Below are 13,941 nucleotides of genomic sequence, written 5' to 3'. Positions count from 1 at the left end.
AGTCGAAATCACTCGAATTGGGTTACCGACCCTATATGTGGGGTCGGGTAGATGGGTTCTGTCTGAGCCGCCAGAATGCATTGTTGAGGGCCTTTCGCATTTGAGATTTGCTTCTTAATTAAAATTTATAAAAAACAAAAGAAAATACTTTGAGCCCATGGCTGTTTCTGGGTTTCTTCCTCTTTTGATATATGGCACCCTACCAATATTTCAAACAAAAAAAAAAAAACCTTTTGCAATCCCTTTCAAAGTCGTAGTTTCCGGTTTGTACCGAGTTTTCTCTCAAATGGATAAAGATAATATAATGCCGTAGCAGCAGGTGGCGGTGATCCTGTGGACAATGTCCTGTTTCCCTCTGTAGCAATAAATGAAAGGATGCAAATGCAATGAATGTTTTGGCTTTACGGCGACTGACCAAGTCAAAACGTACTCGTACATTATTAATTCCATTTTGTTCATCTATGACCAATTAGCATCATCTACTTCCTTACAACTAGTCAAAGTCAGATCCTCATGGTCAAAACAAAGATTAGTCCTTTCACACTGCGTAAAGAAGCGAAGTTTCCCCACTGTTTCCCTTTAATATATTATAACCAAAGCATTTGCCTGAATGATGAGTGAAAGGAAATTGCAGAAAACAAAAGAAAAACGGTGGGGGGGAAACCAATATCAATTCAGCAAATATTCTCATTTTTATTTTGACTCGCTCCCTGCCTTGTTAATAAGGAAAAAGACAAGCAGCAGCCCGTGATGCTTCAAAGGGAGGCAAGACAAGTAATCTCCGGTCAAAACCACATCTGACTGATAAACTTGGTCAACAAGAAATAAATCCCTCATGGTTTATCACTTTATGTTCTAGATTGCGTCCTTGAAAGTCTACGTTGTAAAAATAATATACTAGTAGTAGATATTTTTTGTGAGAAACGAGCAAAAAGAAAAAAAAAAATACTAATGCAGTAGATTAAATTCGCACGAGTTATAATGTCAGTTGCCCTACAGTTGTAGTATTTTATTTGACAAATACAGATTCAAACATAACAATAATGTAATTATATAACGACTCTCTAACTATCAAGAAAGAACCTGTCAAAATTTATAATAAATCACTTGTCACTCTTTATGTAATCTTCACCAATATATATATAAATATATATATATATATATATATTAAATCAATTTTGGTTTGCTGGATTTTAGAATAGGCTACTTGAATACAAACTTCTTTGTTTTTCTAGTTTGATATATTTCATATGCGTGCCTAAATTGAAGAGTGGTAATCAACTCATGAGTAACCATGACTGCAACTCAAAAATATTTAAATGCTCAACATATTATTATAATATGTTACTTGACATAAAAAAAAAATGTTAATATTCTTCCTGATTGCCGGTGCTCAAATTCTAAAGTCAAAATTTTAAACTGATAACTCTCTCTGCAATTAACAAATAGGTTAGGGAAAGGGGGTTAGAAGAAACCTTGATTATATGAATCCAAAATAGGAAGCATACATTTGTGGGTGGGTAAATTAGCACATTTCTTAGTTCCTTTGTTTGGGTATGATACAAGTCTGAATGCATTTATCGTCACAATGGCATGGAATATCAGCTGTTGCCGATATCATTGTTAGGTTGGGTCATCCTACAAATGCAAATAGGCAGAGGACAATGTGAAATGCATGAATCTAGAAGCCAAAGTACATATATAGCAGGTATGCTGACTTTTAGAAGCGTCTAGTATTTGAATTCTTGCACGTTGTATGGGCAAATTCAGTCATCAGCCTCATTATCATGGAATTGCTTTAGTTGTCATCATAACAAACCATGACACATTTCTAATCCAATTCAGAATGACAAATATTTGATAGTATACGTTTTCATCTTGTTGTGCGTGCAACTAATTAATGGAGAAGAAAAGTTGGAAAATCAGCCTAGATTTATTGTATCACGCTAGGAAATGCACATCGAATTAATTCCTTTCTCATTTTAAGCATAAAGTTAACCAAGAAGCAAAGACTATCTCAAGAAGGCTCCAAATTCACCCACCAATGGTCTAAAGTTAGCCTATACGCATGTGGTATGATCATGACCCATTTGATGTTAACAGTTGTTGTTTCCAGGAAGCATCTCTGCTTTGGGTTCAATCCCATTTTATCTTCTCTGAACGCAGGGTCAAGGGTATAGCTGTTTACTTTGACCAGAGATTGTCACTATATAAACAAATTGAAGTTAAAGGATGTTCCTTTCTATGAACGAAGTAAAAACAGGGAAAGTGGGAACTCAGTAATACTCCATGAGCACCACAGTGGCTACCTCCAATGAATGGATGCAATTCTATGAACAAACTGTCGATGAACTGTCAGCATCATCGTTGGGATTCTCTGATGCCACTGTCGTGGCAACAAGTGTCTTTTCCAAGAGCAACCTTAGCCCTCGCAGTAGCAGTTTACATTCAGCAAGTTATCGATTGACGCCAAAGGGTTCTTCCCCAAAGCCAATAAGAAAAAGGTCTAGAGCTTCCAAGAAAACACCCACCACCCTTCTCAATGCCAACGCAAGCAATTTTCGAGCCTTGGTGCAACAATTTACAGGTTGTCCCAGCACACCCCTTTCACTAGGGAACGGAAGAGGCCCAATTAATTTGAATTTTACTCTCGGGAGTGAACGGAATCAAAGCAGTTCTGCAACTTCCTTAATGTCAGCTTCCGGCAACGATTATTATTATCATCAACAAAGCGATCAAGAGCAGCTGCGGCAGCAAGAGAACGCATCTCACCGGCAACATCAGCATTTGTACCAGGAAAAACAACATGCAGTATCATTTGACGATGTTCACCAGGATGCCTTCTTTAGCTCTTCTAGCGTTAGATTTAATGCAGATCAGATCCTTGACGGTTTTGAATTGGATCATATTTCTTTACCGGCGCTTAATAGGGACATCCCCTACTCCAATGAAAATGCAAATGATGGCAATTACTTCTTGTAAGGATTATGTTATTGTTATCTCGCCATTCATCACCTAGTTTTGGTGGTTGTTTATCTGTCGGAATTTGATTAGGAATCTGGAATATTTGTCTTTATTATTTTTTTTGTTTGCATTCTTGTCATAGACAAGGAATCGGGAATTACTGTATGTTTACTTGTTAAAGGACATCAACAGGAAACATGTGCTTACTCTATGTTTACTTGTTAAAGCATTGTCTCTCCTGTTGCTCAGAACAACGGTTTGATTTTGTTCAATTAGGGATGTAAAGGAGCAGCACAAAACAAAGTAAGGTTTTATTCAATTAGCAGGCTAAAATTCAATTATTTACATCCATCAAGTTAAATAAGTTATTCAATTGGAGTCAAAATAAAGAAAGACAAGACATGTACTGTAATGTACCTTCTTCATTTGACGAGGCTACGCATAAAAGTAAAAAATCGTCACTTTTGGATGATCAGCATCCTAAGAAATTAGAATCTTAACAGTTTTTTTTTTTTTTTTCACTTTTTCATTACAAAAATGTGCACAAGACTTCTCTACTTCTGCTAAATATATAATGCTCCCATCATACAGGTTTATGACAGTATCCAGAAACAAGAGAAAAAAAAAGAAGGAAGAAAAGTGTGTAAATTGCAGTAATAAAAATTGAATCGTGATTACAGGAAACGAGTTTTAAGTTGGGGCTTTGCAATTTTAGTACTATTATAAAATCAGTGTGCCTGCCAGGGCGAACATAAGCAAGAAACCTGATGTCAATTACTAGGCCCAACTTCAAAAATCAACTTCAAATGGGAGCCCATTCCAAGCATCCCAATTCCCAAACTCAGCAGAAGTTGGAAACGTAAAACCCCCAAACCCAGCGAAGCGACCCTCACCCTCGCTCTGTTTTTCTCCTTGGGAATAAACCCTGGAAAAGGCAAGGGTTTTAAACCTAGGTTCTCCACCTCAACAGCCGACATGAACTCCCTCATTCGAACACTCGCAAAAATTTCAACTTCACAATCGCATCAGGCCTCAAGAAGATGGCCTGCTTTGCACTCTTTCTCTACTTCTACCACTTCCAAGCGGTGGACCAAAACTAAGAAACCATCCGAATCCGACTTCGAACCCTCAGCACCCAAGGAATGGCCTAGGCCTACTAAGATACCCTTCCAATCCAAGGTGGCTAACTCCGTCAGCATCTCGGGTTACATTCATATGCCCGTACAGTTCGAGGCTGCCTCTGATGGGAAATTGTGGGCTGGCACTGTTATTTCCCAGAACCCTTCTTCTGATTCTCCTCCTCTCTGGTACCCATCTTCCCATTTCCCTTTTTTTTTTTTGGGTTTACTGAAATATTCAGATGCTCCTTTCTGTTGAAAGTTTCTTTGTTTTATTAATACTATTATTTTGATCATTTCTGATTCTATCTTGTTGTTTTTCATGATCACTGAGAAGATGCCAATCAGCAAATTATGTTTTCCTTTTCATTTCTTGCTTAGTTTTAGCCACTGCATCGTTTATTAATGTTTGCCATGCAAATCCTTTGTGTTTTGTTTTCCTAACATATATCAGGATTCCAATAATTTTCGAGGGTGATTTGGCCCATATTGCTGCTTGCCATCTGAAAGAAAATGATCATGTCTATATAGATGGGCAACTCAGTGCAGATCCACCTTCTTCTAATGCAAATCATGGTCAAGCCAATGTCCAGGTAGGAAGCAATGGAATGATTACTATTGGACCATTTAAAATTTCAAAATTGAATTCAGGTGGTCTAATTGTTCAATTTTTTTGTGGAAAAAATTTTATTTGGTGTATAATTAGCATAGGATCTATTATCTAATAATATGCATTGGAGTTAATCACTTTTAAAACTAAAGTTTCTCTTTTGTTTTCTTTATGTCTCTAGAGAAGTTCATAGTGTCGAAGTTAGTGCTATTGTTAAAATTTCAATCTTACCAATGCAATCACATATTTCATTTAAGGCAAAAACGAAGTAGATGGTACTGCCCGTTACAACCCGACAGTTGTGAGAACCTAATTCTCAATCTTACTTCTGTTTCCTGTAGCTTAACCTTGACTGGGCATGATACTACTACTTAACCTAAGCCTCTTATAAACGTATGGTTCATTGAGTATGTGGTGGAAAATATCCTGCCTAAAAAAATTTACTTTCAAACATAAAGAAGCTACAATCTTTGTGCCATTGTTATTAGATTAACTATAACCTAGCGTACAAAAGAATATGGTAAAGATAAGTTCTCTTTAGTTCATATGTCTCTGTCTGTAGTATCTCTTAATATAAAATAATTGGGCAAACAATTGAGAAATTACAATATCAGGATTGGTCTAATATCCTAGTCTCTCCCTGGTAGGTTATGGTTCGTACTGTCAACTTTGTTGATGAATCTGCTCCCATGACGAAAAGCATTGCTACCCCTAAAGAAGAAGGGGCCTTTAGTGATTCTGGTGAGGCTCTGTGGTTCTATCTCTCATATTTTCATATCATGGAAGAGTATAGGATTTAAAATATTTTTGATGATATATTTTGTGCTTTAAGTTGTCCAAGATAATTCTGTCTTTCATCAAAGCTAAAATTTTCACTATGCTGATTGGCATTGATACTGGCTACAATTGATTAAAATTTATTTGCCCTGTATTTTAGATTTTCTATTCCATTAGGTTTGAGGCAAGAAAAGGATCTGACTTGACTCAGGAAAAATTTAACCATCATACAGAAAAAATTGGTAAAACACTGGAGTTAAATTTAACTTATCCCCAGAATGTTTGTTGTAAGCTTGATTAAGCCTTCCATCTGCTATTATGTTCAAGAGTTGGAGGTTCAATTGAAATTTGCCATTCAGCCAAGGTAAAGTAATATATGTTAAAATGGTGCAACTCAAATGGTTTTTTCAATTGGTTATCAATTGATGGCTCCATTATTGGGTGCAACAGAACCTATGACCAATCACATTTTTCATCAAATGTATCTTTATTCATTCTGCTTTACATTAATCCGAAAAACTGATTGAAAGGCTTAAGAGCCTTTCACCCTCTCCATTACCACATTATATTGTTGTTCAGCAGGTTTCACTAAGTAGGGCTAACTTTTTTTCAGCTAGCACTAAGAAAGGTACTGAAACTGCGTCTAGTATCTGGAGGGATCTTCTTGATAATCCAAAAGAGTGGAAGGATTACCGTGAAAAGAAGCTTAATGGAGTGGTAATCCTCTAATTTGATGTATCTTTCCTCCTTTTGCCTTGAAATTAGTGCTTATTATTTTATTTACAGGTAAAACCCAAATTTCCTGATTTTAAACACAAAGATCGTGATCTTTCGCTTTGGCTTGACTGCGCACCCAAGTGGGTTTTATCAGAACTTAAAGGACCGCAATATGATGGTCCTACTCAAAAATCAAACCAAGTGAACCAACTTAAAGGTATAGTGAAATAAATTATGTATAGTTTTCATTGCATTGACTGTTTAAACATGGGCCTCTGTTACAGTATATCAACCCAATGGAGATAATTGAAGAAAACATCAGTAGCATTAGTGTTCTGGTAATATTTAGTGAAACAAAAAGAATATCCAAAATGGTGATAAAGTGTCCAAATGCTGAGCATCTTATAGCATTTGAATGTAGTATCAATACTGATGATGGTGCATGGTTTGTTATGATTTGACTTGATTTAGGGGATGAATTCTGGAAGGACTTGGTGGAAAACCCGAGTAAGTGGTGGGACAACAGATTGGATAAGGTATATTGAGAGTTGTACTCATCATGGAGCTAAGTTTTTTTTGGTTAAAATTGCACCTTTTTTTTTTTTTTTTTTTTTTCTGATTTGTGGCGTTTTGCAGTTAAATGGCAAGGTAAATAAAAAATATCCTGATTTCAAGCACAAAGAAACCGGTAAAGCACTGTGGCTTTCTTATTCACCAGGTTGGGTGGAATCGAAGTTGCCTTCTTTAAAAAGTAAAAAATGGTCGGGCAATGCGTGAGAGAGAGACAGAGAGTGCCTTCTTGAGCTGTACTTTGATGAAGTGGCCTAGTTTTGTTTCTTGAGGTTGTTTTAAAGGTGCGACTGGTGGCTGGAAACAGATTCGTTGTTGATAACAAACTTATGTAGTAGTACTAGTAGAGCACTGGGCCACATGGTAAAATCTTTGTGAGTGGTCTGGCATTTATTTATTTAATGCTCAATTGGGACAAAAATCTACTTATATAACAGGTTCGATTTCCAGATAAGTACTTTGACAGAAATATTAAACACTCAACACAGTAATCAATTTTTGTCGAGGTATGGTTTCAACAGAGCACAAATCTCATCTTTTTTACGGGGACAAAGGCTCCTCAATATGTTAGAATAATAAGTTTAGCTTAGGTTAAATTTAATCAAAATGACTAGGACTCGGGCTAGTTATTAGCAAGTTTTGTTCCTTTTGTCTTGGAGTCTGGTTCGACCCGCGTGTTATTGGTCAATTCTTTCTGGCTCACCATGTGGTCAACTGGCGAAAAATTTGCAGTCAAATGTACCTATCCATTCAATTTCCTTGCACTCACACGTGCAAAGACTTTTTAAGAGTCTGTCAGGCTGTTTATGCCAGTGTTCAGACAACAACTTAATTGTGGTTTTAGTATGTTTACGTAATGTTGGATAGAATATTATTGGAATAAGGTTTTCTCTTCTTCTGTTTGGCATATGTAAAAAAAAATTGATAGAAATTTTTTTTTTTTTTCACATGTGATATTAGGTTATATGAATTGATGATTGTGAAAATTATAACAAATTAATGGAAAGAGAAACGATTATGACCGAACCACACTTTGTTAATTCTTTTCGTACTGAAGATGACGAAAATGGTTTCAGTACGATATATTTTTTTTCAACTTTACAACTGATGGTAGAAATTAATTTAGTCTCTTATTAAACAAGGCGACAGCGAATTTGTCCTTGGGATGACTCAGCGCTTGCTGCTTAATTTCGTGTGTGTTTCTACCATGAACGATGTAGTTTTCAAACTCTCTCACCAAACATTATTGTACTATTACTTCAAATTACAAATCTTGGTCAACAGTCAAACTGGAGAGCATTCTTAGTGCTGATTTTAATAAATCCTTCGGGCTGATGATAGTTATATTTTCTATTTATGTATCCACATTCCGATTTAACGGTACCACACAGCTAGCTGGAATTCAAACAAATTAATTAATGTTAACATATCAGTTAATTATGTGTGTTGGTGGCCTTTAATTTGGTTTTGGTTTTCACAAAGTGTATTCATTTTGCATTCAGTTTCAGTCTTCCTGCAGAGTGCGGTCAACTGAAGGACATTATCAAAATAGATGTCCCTATCTCTTACAATTTCCATGCACTCACATATATATTTTCAAAGACTTGGAACTTTGAAAGGAGGTGTCACTGCATGCCTTTTACATAATTTAATTTCATTGCAGTTAACATGTGAATTTTGATCATATCTATCTATCTATATATATATATATATATATATCTTTTTTTAAGAAGAAAAAAATCAAAACCCAATGAGATCAATTGGTACAAGTTGGGATGGAAAATTTTTATTGCTTGTCAGCTTGTTTGTTAGATTATATCATCAAGAAGGTTATTTTCATCAAAACTATGCTTGGTAATCCAGTGACATAAAATTACTACTTGATCAGTTCACATAAACCTTGGTTGGAAAAGTGTCACATATATAATTCTATATATAAAGTTGGTAGGAAAAAAAAAAAACTTGTTGACAGATGCGCCCGAAGCAACAATTTTTTAGCAGTCACATTTCTGGAGTCTAACCAAATAATCCAATGGCTTTAATACTTGATGATTAATATATGAACCAGGAAGTACGTAACTGCAAGAATGAACTCTGAGCTGATGTTAATTTCTTCTTTTCATAACAATTTTTTGACCAAAAAGGAGATGAGAGACCATGATATACGCTAGAAAATAGCTTTTTTCAGGGAGTCCAGAGAAAGGAGAGATATTATCTCTAACATGATGATCTCATTTGACATAAACAGACGCTGCTTCCAGGAAAAAACACATCCTTTGGCAATAAGTCACCCTTCTCTGATCCATTAAGAATGGTCAAAAATTGACATGTCTTACTTTGACCAGGCCGATCCAGAAGTGATCACCAACTCACTATTTATAAGTTGGAGGCCTACAGTTCAAATTGCGAGGTGAGACTACAACCTTCTGGGAAGCCTTGTAGTTACTAGCTAGGAGAGAAAAAGAAAAGAGAAAATCAAACCCACAACCCTTAAAACCATGAATGAAACTCTATCTAGCTCTAGTGAATGGATGCAATTCTATCAACAAGCCATTGACGGTTCTTTTGGATTCTCCGATGCTACCACAGTCACCACCGTCACATCCGGAAATAAGTTAAGGCCCAGCAGTTCATTTGTAGCCGGTGACCACTTGACCCCTAATAAGGGCCGTATATCAAAGCCTGTTCGGAGGCGATCCAGAGCTTCTAAAAGGACACCCACCACCCTCCTCAATGCCGACACTAAAAACTTCCGATCCTTGGTGCAACAATTTACAGGATGTCGTCGTCGTAGCACCTCCATTTCATTTGGCAACCCAAGAGGTCCTGTCAATATAAATTTCGCACTTGCAAAGGAGCATGATTATCACAGTACTGATCATTCTTCCATATCGCAGCCACTTATTGAGAATAATTATTCTCCGAAATCTCAACAGCAACAAAACTACCAGTACCAGTTCCAGCAGCAACTGTCAAATGAAGAACAAGAATGCGAGTTTTCTCTTGACAGTATTACGACTGATCATGATGATTTTCTTCTTACATCATCTTGTTTCCCTAGATCAGGTTCTGAGATTCCACAAGGGTTTGTCATGGATGATATGTATTTCCTTGCATGAAGTAGCTTATAGCTTGGCATTCTAATTAATTCCTTTTATTGAAAATAGGACTACTATATGTCAAATTATTATGTTTACTGCTTCTAGTGAGGAATTAAGGAATAAAAGTAACTGAATGGTGTTCATCATCAAGTGTTTTATAATTTTCATAATCGAGCAATGCAAAAGAGATCTTTTCACCTGTCTCTTTCCCCTTGTCATGGTCAAAGGACTTAAAGCTGAAAAGTTTTAAAATTCCACATACTCATTAATTTTAACCATCCAAGAATTAATAAATCATTAAATATATATATATATATATGGTACTTTTAATTTAATTTTTTAATACTTATATCGATACTTGTCTCACAAATATGAGATCAATTCAGAGAAATGAATTTTACATAACGAATAATTGTGGTGTGAATGTACACTTTGGAGGCAATATATCATATATATGTATAAATATATATATATATACATTTATATAGTTACATACTATATATATATATAACAAGAGTGATAAATTTGCTTCGTTAATTAAGTGACACATAAGCAAGAATTGATTGTCAAAATTAATGAAATAACAAAACTTATTAAAGTCAAAAGTATGAAAAAATAAGAATCAATCATTTTGTTATTTTACTTTTCAAAAATGAAATAACAAAACTTATGAAAGTCAAAACTGTGCAAAAATCAACTACCGCTTTTTTGCTTGCACACTGGAAGCTGGCGTTAATTTTTTTTTTTTTTTTTTTTTACAAATTAATCTAGCTAATATGTTCAATTCTAGTTAAGTTATATAGAAAGTGTAGTTCCGTTAAAGAAAAATATATAACTAAATGATTTGAATGAGAGTATGTACTACTACAAATTACTTGAAATTTGTATCCTATCGATTTGTACGTAGTATATATTTCTCATAATAAAAAGGCCATAAACACTTGAAAATAAAAGGGGTTCTAAACTTATGATTTATGAGCCTGTAATTTTTGACATATCTGAAGGGAATAACCATGACTTTATTAATATTTATATATTAGATCCTTGTTTATGATGGAGTAATAAGCATGCATCTTGGGGTGAGAATTGGGATACAAATACGATTAATCCTTACCTTTAATTCCAAATCAAGTTATATAATGCAAAATTTAAGGATTAGTACTAGGTATGATATGCTGATCTTTACTTGGTCATACAATTGCATTCATGTTGTTATCTCTGTATGTACGTACTAGTCTTGCAAATTTGATTATATTAGTTTTACCAGTTACCCCCAACACCAACCACCCCCACTCCAGCCTCCAACATCCGATCCCTAATTGTTTCTTCTTCAAAACAATCCATGACAGTCTTGAAAAAGGGTTAATTAACTATGCCAAAACAATGTGAAATGGAGCTTTTGGGAGTTGGAACCCATATCCATCATTATAAAACAACATTTTTATTATTATTATTAATTTCGTCTATAACTAAAACTAAAAGTCTACCGTCACCTTTGTTGATCAATCCGAAATTTTCAAACTCATATTTTGACCATATATAGTATACAAGATGGATTCTCAAAGGTTAAGCACCTTGAAATGGGCTAGCTAGGATTTTTTTTTTTTTTTTGGATTGTAGATATCGATTTTGTTCGGGTCTATTATTTTTATTATAATTTAATAATAATAATAATAATAATAATAATAATATATTTAAAATATATATAATAATTAAAAAAATTAAAAATTTTAAAAAAAAAGAAAAAAGGAAATGAGACAGAAACCAGAGGTTGGTACGGTGTCGCTGCTGCCTTTGTCCAGCCCCCTGACCAGCTCTATGTTCAGCCCACCTACAGCCAACCTACAGCTAACCTACAGCTACCCTACAGCCACCCAGATCCCCCTATTTGAAGCCTTTTAAAATCCCTAGCCCCTTTCCCCTTTAGCTCTCTCGGACGCTCTCTGAAAAAAAAAAGAATACCCATTCAATCTACCCCCACGAAAACCCTCGAGCTCAGACGAACTCCCCTCCTCAAAACACTCTCAACACCCCCAAACAGACCCTCATTCCCACGCATAAAAAATCAAATTTCAAACAATCCCCCAAAATACCCAAATCGAAAACGAAACAGATCTACACAAAAAAAACAAACACAGTCCTTCATGCAGAGAGGAACTTCAGCGCCACAGCTGTCTGAAACAAGAAGGAGAAATCATCAGTTTAAGCCGTCCAAAAAAAAAAAAGAGAGATCTGAAACTTCGAAGATCGATTCGCGACTATCAAGGCACTTTCAGGTCAAACGAAGGTCGGATCTGGAAAGAGGGCGTCGAAAGAAATTTTTGGTGACTTTCTAACCTTTTTCCGATCATCGACGACCACCACTGGCGGCGACCCACACGACGGCCGGCACAGCGCCCGGGGTCGGATTCTGGCAAAAGCCAGAGAACCCCAAAGCCCTTTTTTTCTGGGAAATGAAACGGACTAAGGAAAAAAAATCTGATTTTTATAAAAAACATAGGGGCAAAGTGACGTCGTTTTGAGCATAGGACCAAAACGATATCGTTTCGAGCATAGGACCAAAACGATATCGTTTCAAGTATAGAAGATCCGCGCGTGAACCAAACCTGACCCGAGATCCATGCAACCCGACCCGACGATCCGCTTCAGCCAGCCTTAAATCGGTTCAAACGAATCGTCAGTAAATCGATTCGAACCGCTGATCGCCGAACTGCTAATTGAACCACCGAACCGGTCAGACCAACCCAGACCAACGTTGACCAGTCCGGTTCAGGTAAAAAAAAATTTTTTAAAAATTTTTTTAAATTTTTTTATACTATTGTTTTTGTTATTTTAAGTTTTTATATTCATGCATGATAAATGTTTAAATTTATTAGGATAAATATCTAATTATTTTTTAATAATAATAAAATGAAAACAATATAGGATAATAACTAAAAAAATATTAAAAATGTTTAAATAATAATAATAATGGAATAAGCTTTTTATTTTTCTTGCCTAGATGTTTGAGGGAATAAAAAAAATATTTTTCTAAACAAATAATTTCGTCTAAATGTTGGAGGATTATTATTAATAAATTTTCATAAAAAGAAATATATAAGAAATTTTTAATTAGTTTTCAAAAATTATAAAAAATTGAACTTAGTCCGAAAGTCTGCCTAGATGATGAAAATTTTTAGAGATATTTGCGTTTTAATTAAACCCCAAACCCTAAATCTTTTTCTAAACTTTAAGGATACGTGTGAAAATCTCACATGAAACAGTTTATTCTCGAATGCTGCCTAAATGATGAAGTATTTAAGAAACTCCATTTCATTAAGTTTTTAACACGAGTTTTTAATTCACATTAATAATAAGTTTAATAAATAAAAAGCATAATAGTAAATTGGGATCTTAAATATAAACAGTGGTACCTAAACTCTGCCTAGATGTCGGAGAGTCGGGGTAGTCTCATTATACTTAAGAATCCAACTTTTAAATTGCATTTTATTTTACATGACATTCATTAGCATACATACGTTAGCATGTTATCATCAATAATTGTCTGTATTATTCTCTCTTTAATTTATTGTTTGATAATAAAATATTTTATAATAAAAAAGAATAATACTTTTTTTAAAAAAAATTCTTTTACGATATTATAAAATAGAATAAAAATAACATTCAGAAAGAAATAATTCTTAATACTCTACCTAGATGTTGAAAAATCACTAACAATTATTTTCTATAAAGATTGTTATTTTATTTTAAGGATTATTGTATTAAATCTTAAGCGAAAAGAGTTATTTTAAATTTTGCCTAGATGTTAAAAAATTTTAAGATAATTCTTTAACTTAAAGATTTTCTTAATATTTCTAAATAAAAATTTTAGCAAAATTTTATTTTTTCAAATGAAAGGAATTAGTGTTAAATTTTAAATTAAAATTATTTTTATCTAACATCAAAAATAGCGCGTAATTAAATAGTACCAATTTATGGACGTTATGGGGATGCTAATTTTTTTTCACACGTAAACGACTCCTGGATTCAACCTGATTTTTCGTAAAACAAAATTTATCTTTTTGATAAACTTTAAACTCGTTTT

The 13,941-nt window shown here is 34.5% G+C and overlaps 3 protein-coding genes across 3 annotated transcripts; all 3 read left to right on the top strand.

Moving 5' to 3' along the window:
- Positions 1-2,231: 2,231 nt before the first annotated feature.
- LOC111308518 (uncharacterized) lies at positions 2,232-3,175 on the top strand. Its single transcript, XM_022906870.2, has one exon. The coding sequence runs from the start codon at positions 2,290-2,292 to the stop codon at positions 2,980-2,982; it is 693 nt and encodes a 230-aa protein (XP_022762605.1). The 5' UTR covers positions 2,232-2,289; the 3' UTR covers positions 2,983-3,175.
- A 680-nt stretch (positions 3,176-3,855) lies between these two features.
- Positions 3,856-7,210, top strand: PTAC9 (plastid transcriptionally active 9). Its single transcript, XM_022906869.2, has 7 exons — positions 3,856-4,271; positions 4,537-4,675; positions 5,340-5,433; positions 6,083-6,186; positions 6,256-6,403; positions 6,658-6,722; positions 6,823-7,210. The coding sequence occupies exons 1-7, from the start codon at positions 3,940-3,942 to the stop codon at positions 6,961-6,963; spliced, it is 1,023 nt and encodes a 340-aa protein (XP_022762604.2). The 5' UTR covers positions 3,856-3,939; the 3' UTR covers positions 6,964-7,210.
- A 1,949-nt stretch (positions 7,211-9,159) lies between these two features.
- LOC111308155 (uncharacterized) lies at positions 9,160-10,054 on the top strand. Its single transcript, XM_022906460.2, has one exon. It carries the CDS (start codon positions 9,255-9,257, stop codon positions 9,873-9,875), a length of 621 nt encoding a protein of 206 aa, XP_022762195.2. The 5' UTR covers positions 9,160-9,254; the 3' UTR covers positions 9,876-10,054.
- Positions 10,055-13,941: the final 3,887 nt, after the last annotated feature.

Source organism: Durio zibethinus, chromosome 2, assembly GCF_047325235.1.
Source record: "Durio zibethinus cultivar Kanyao isolate XHJ-2024 chromosome 2, ASM4732523v1, whole genome shotgun sequence".
In the NCBI taxonomy this organism is placed as follows: Eukaryota; Viridiplantae; Streptophyta; class Magnoliopsida; order Malvales; family Malvaceae; genus Durio; species Durio zibethinus.
The sequence above is the reverse complement of the archived record's forward strand: the minus strand, read 5'-3'. Positions and strand labels throughout refer to the sequence as shown.

Excerpts from the sequence above, each read along its gene's own strand:
- LOC111308518 (XM_022906870.2), top strand. The coding sequence starts at position 2,290 with ATGAGCACCACAGTGGCTACCTCCAATGAATGGATGCAATTCTATGAA.
- LOC111308155 (XM_022906460.2), top strand. The coding sequence starts at position 9,255 with ATGAATGAAACTCTATCTAGCTCTAGTGAATGGATGCAATTCTATCAA.
- PTAC9 (XM_022906869.2), top strand. The coding sequence starts at position 3,940 with ATGAACTCCCTCATTCGAACACTCGCAAAAATTTCAACTTCACAATCG. Across the intron at positions 4,272-4,536 it reads TCTGATTCTCCTCCTCTCTG|GATTCCAATAATTTTCGAGG; the intron begins GTACCCATCTTC and ends AACATATATCAG. Across the intron at positions 6,404-6,657 it reads CCAAGTGAACCAACTTAAAG|GGGATGAATTCTGGAAGGAC; the intron begins GTATAGTGAAAT and ends GACTTGATTTAG.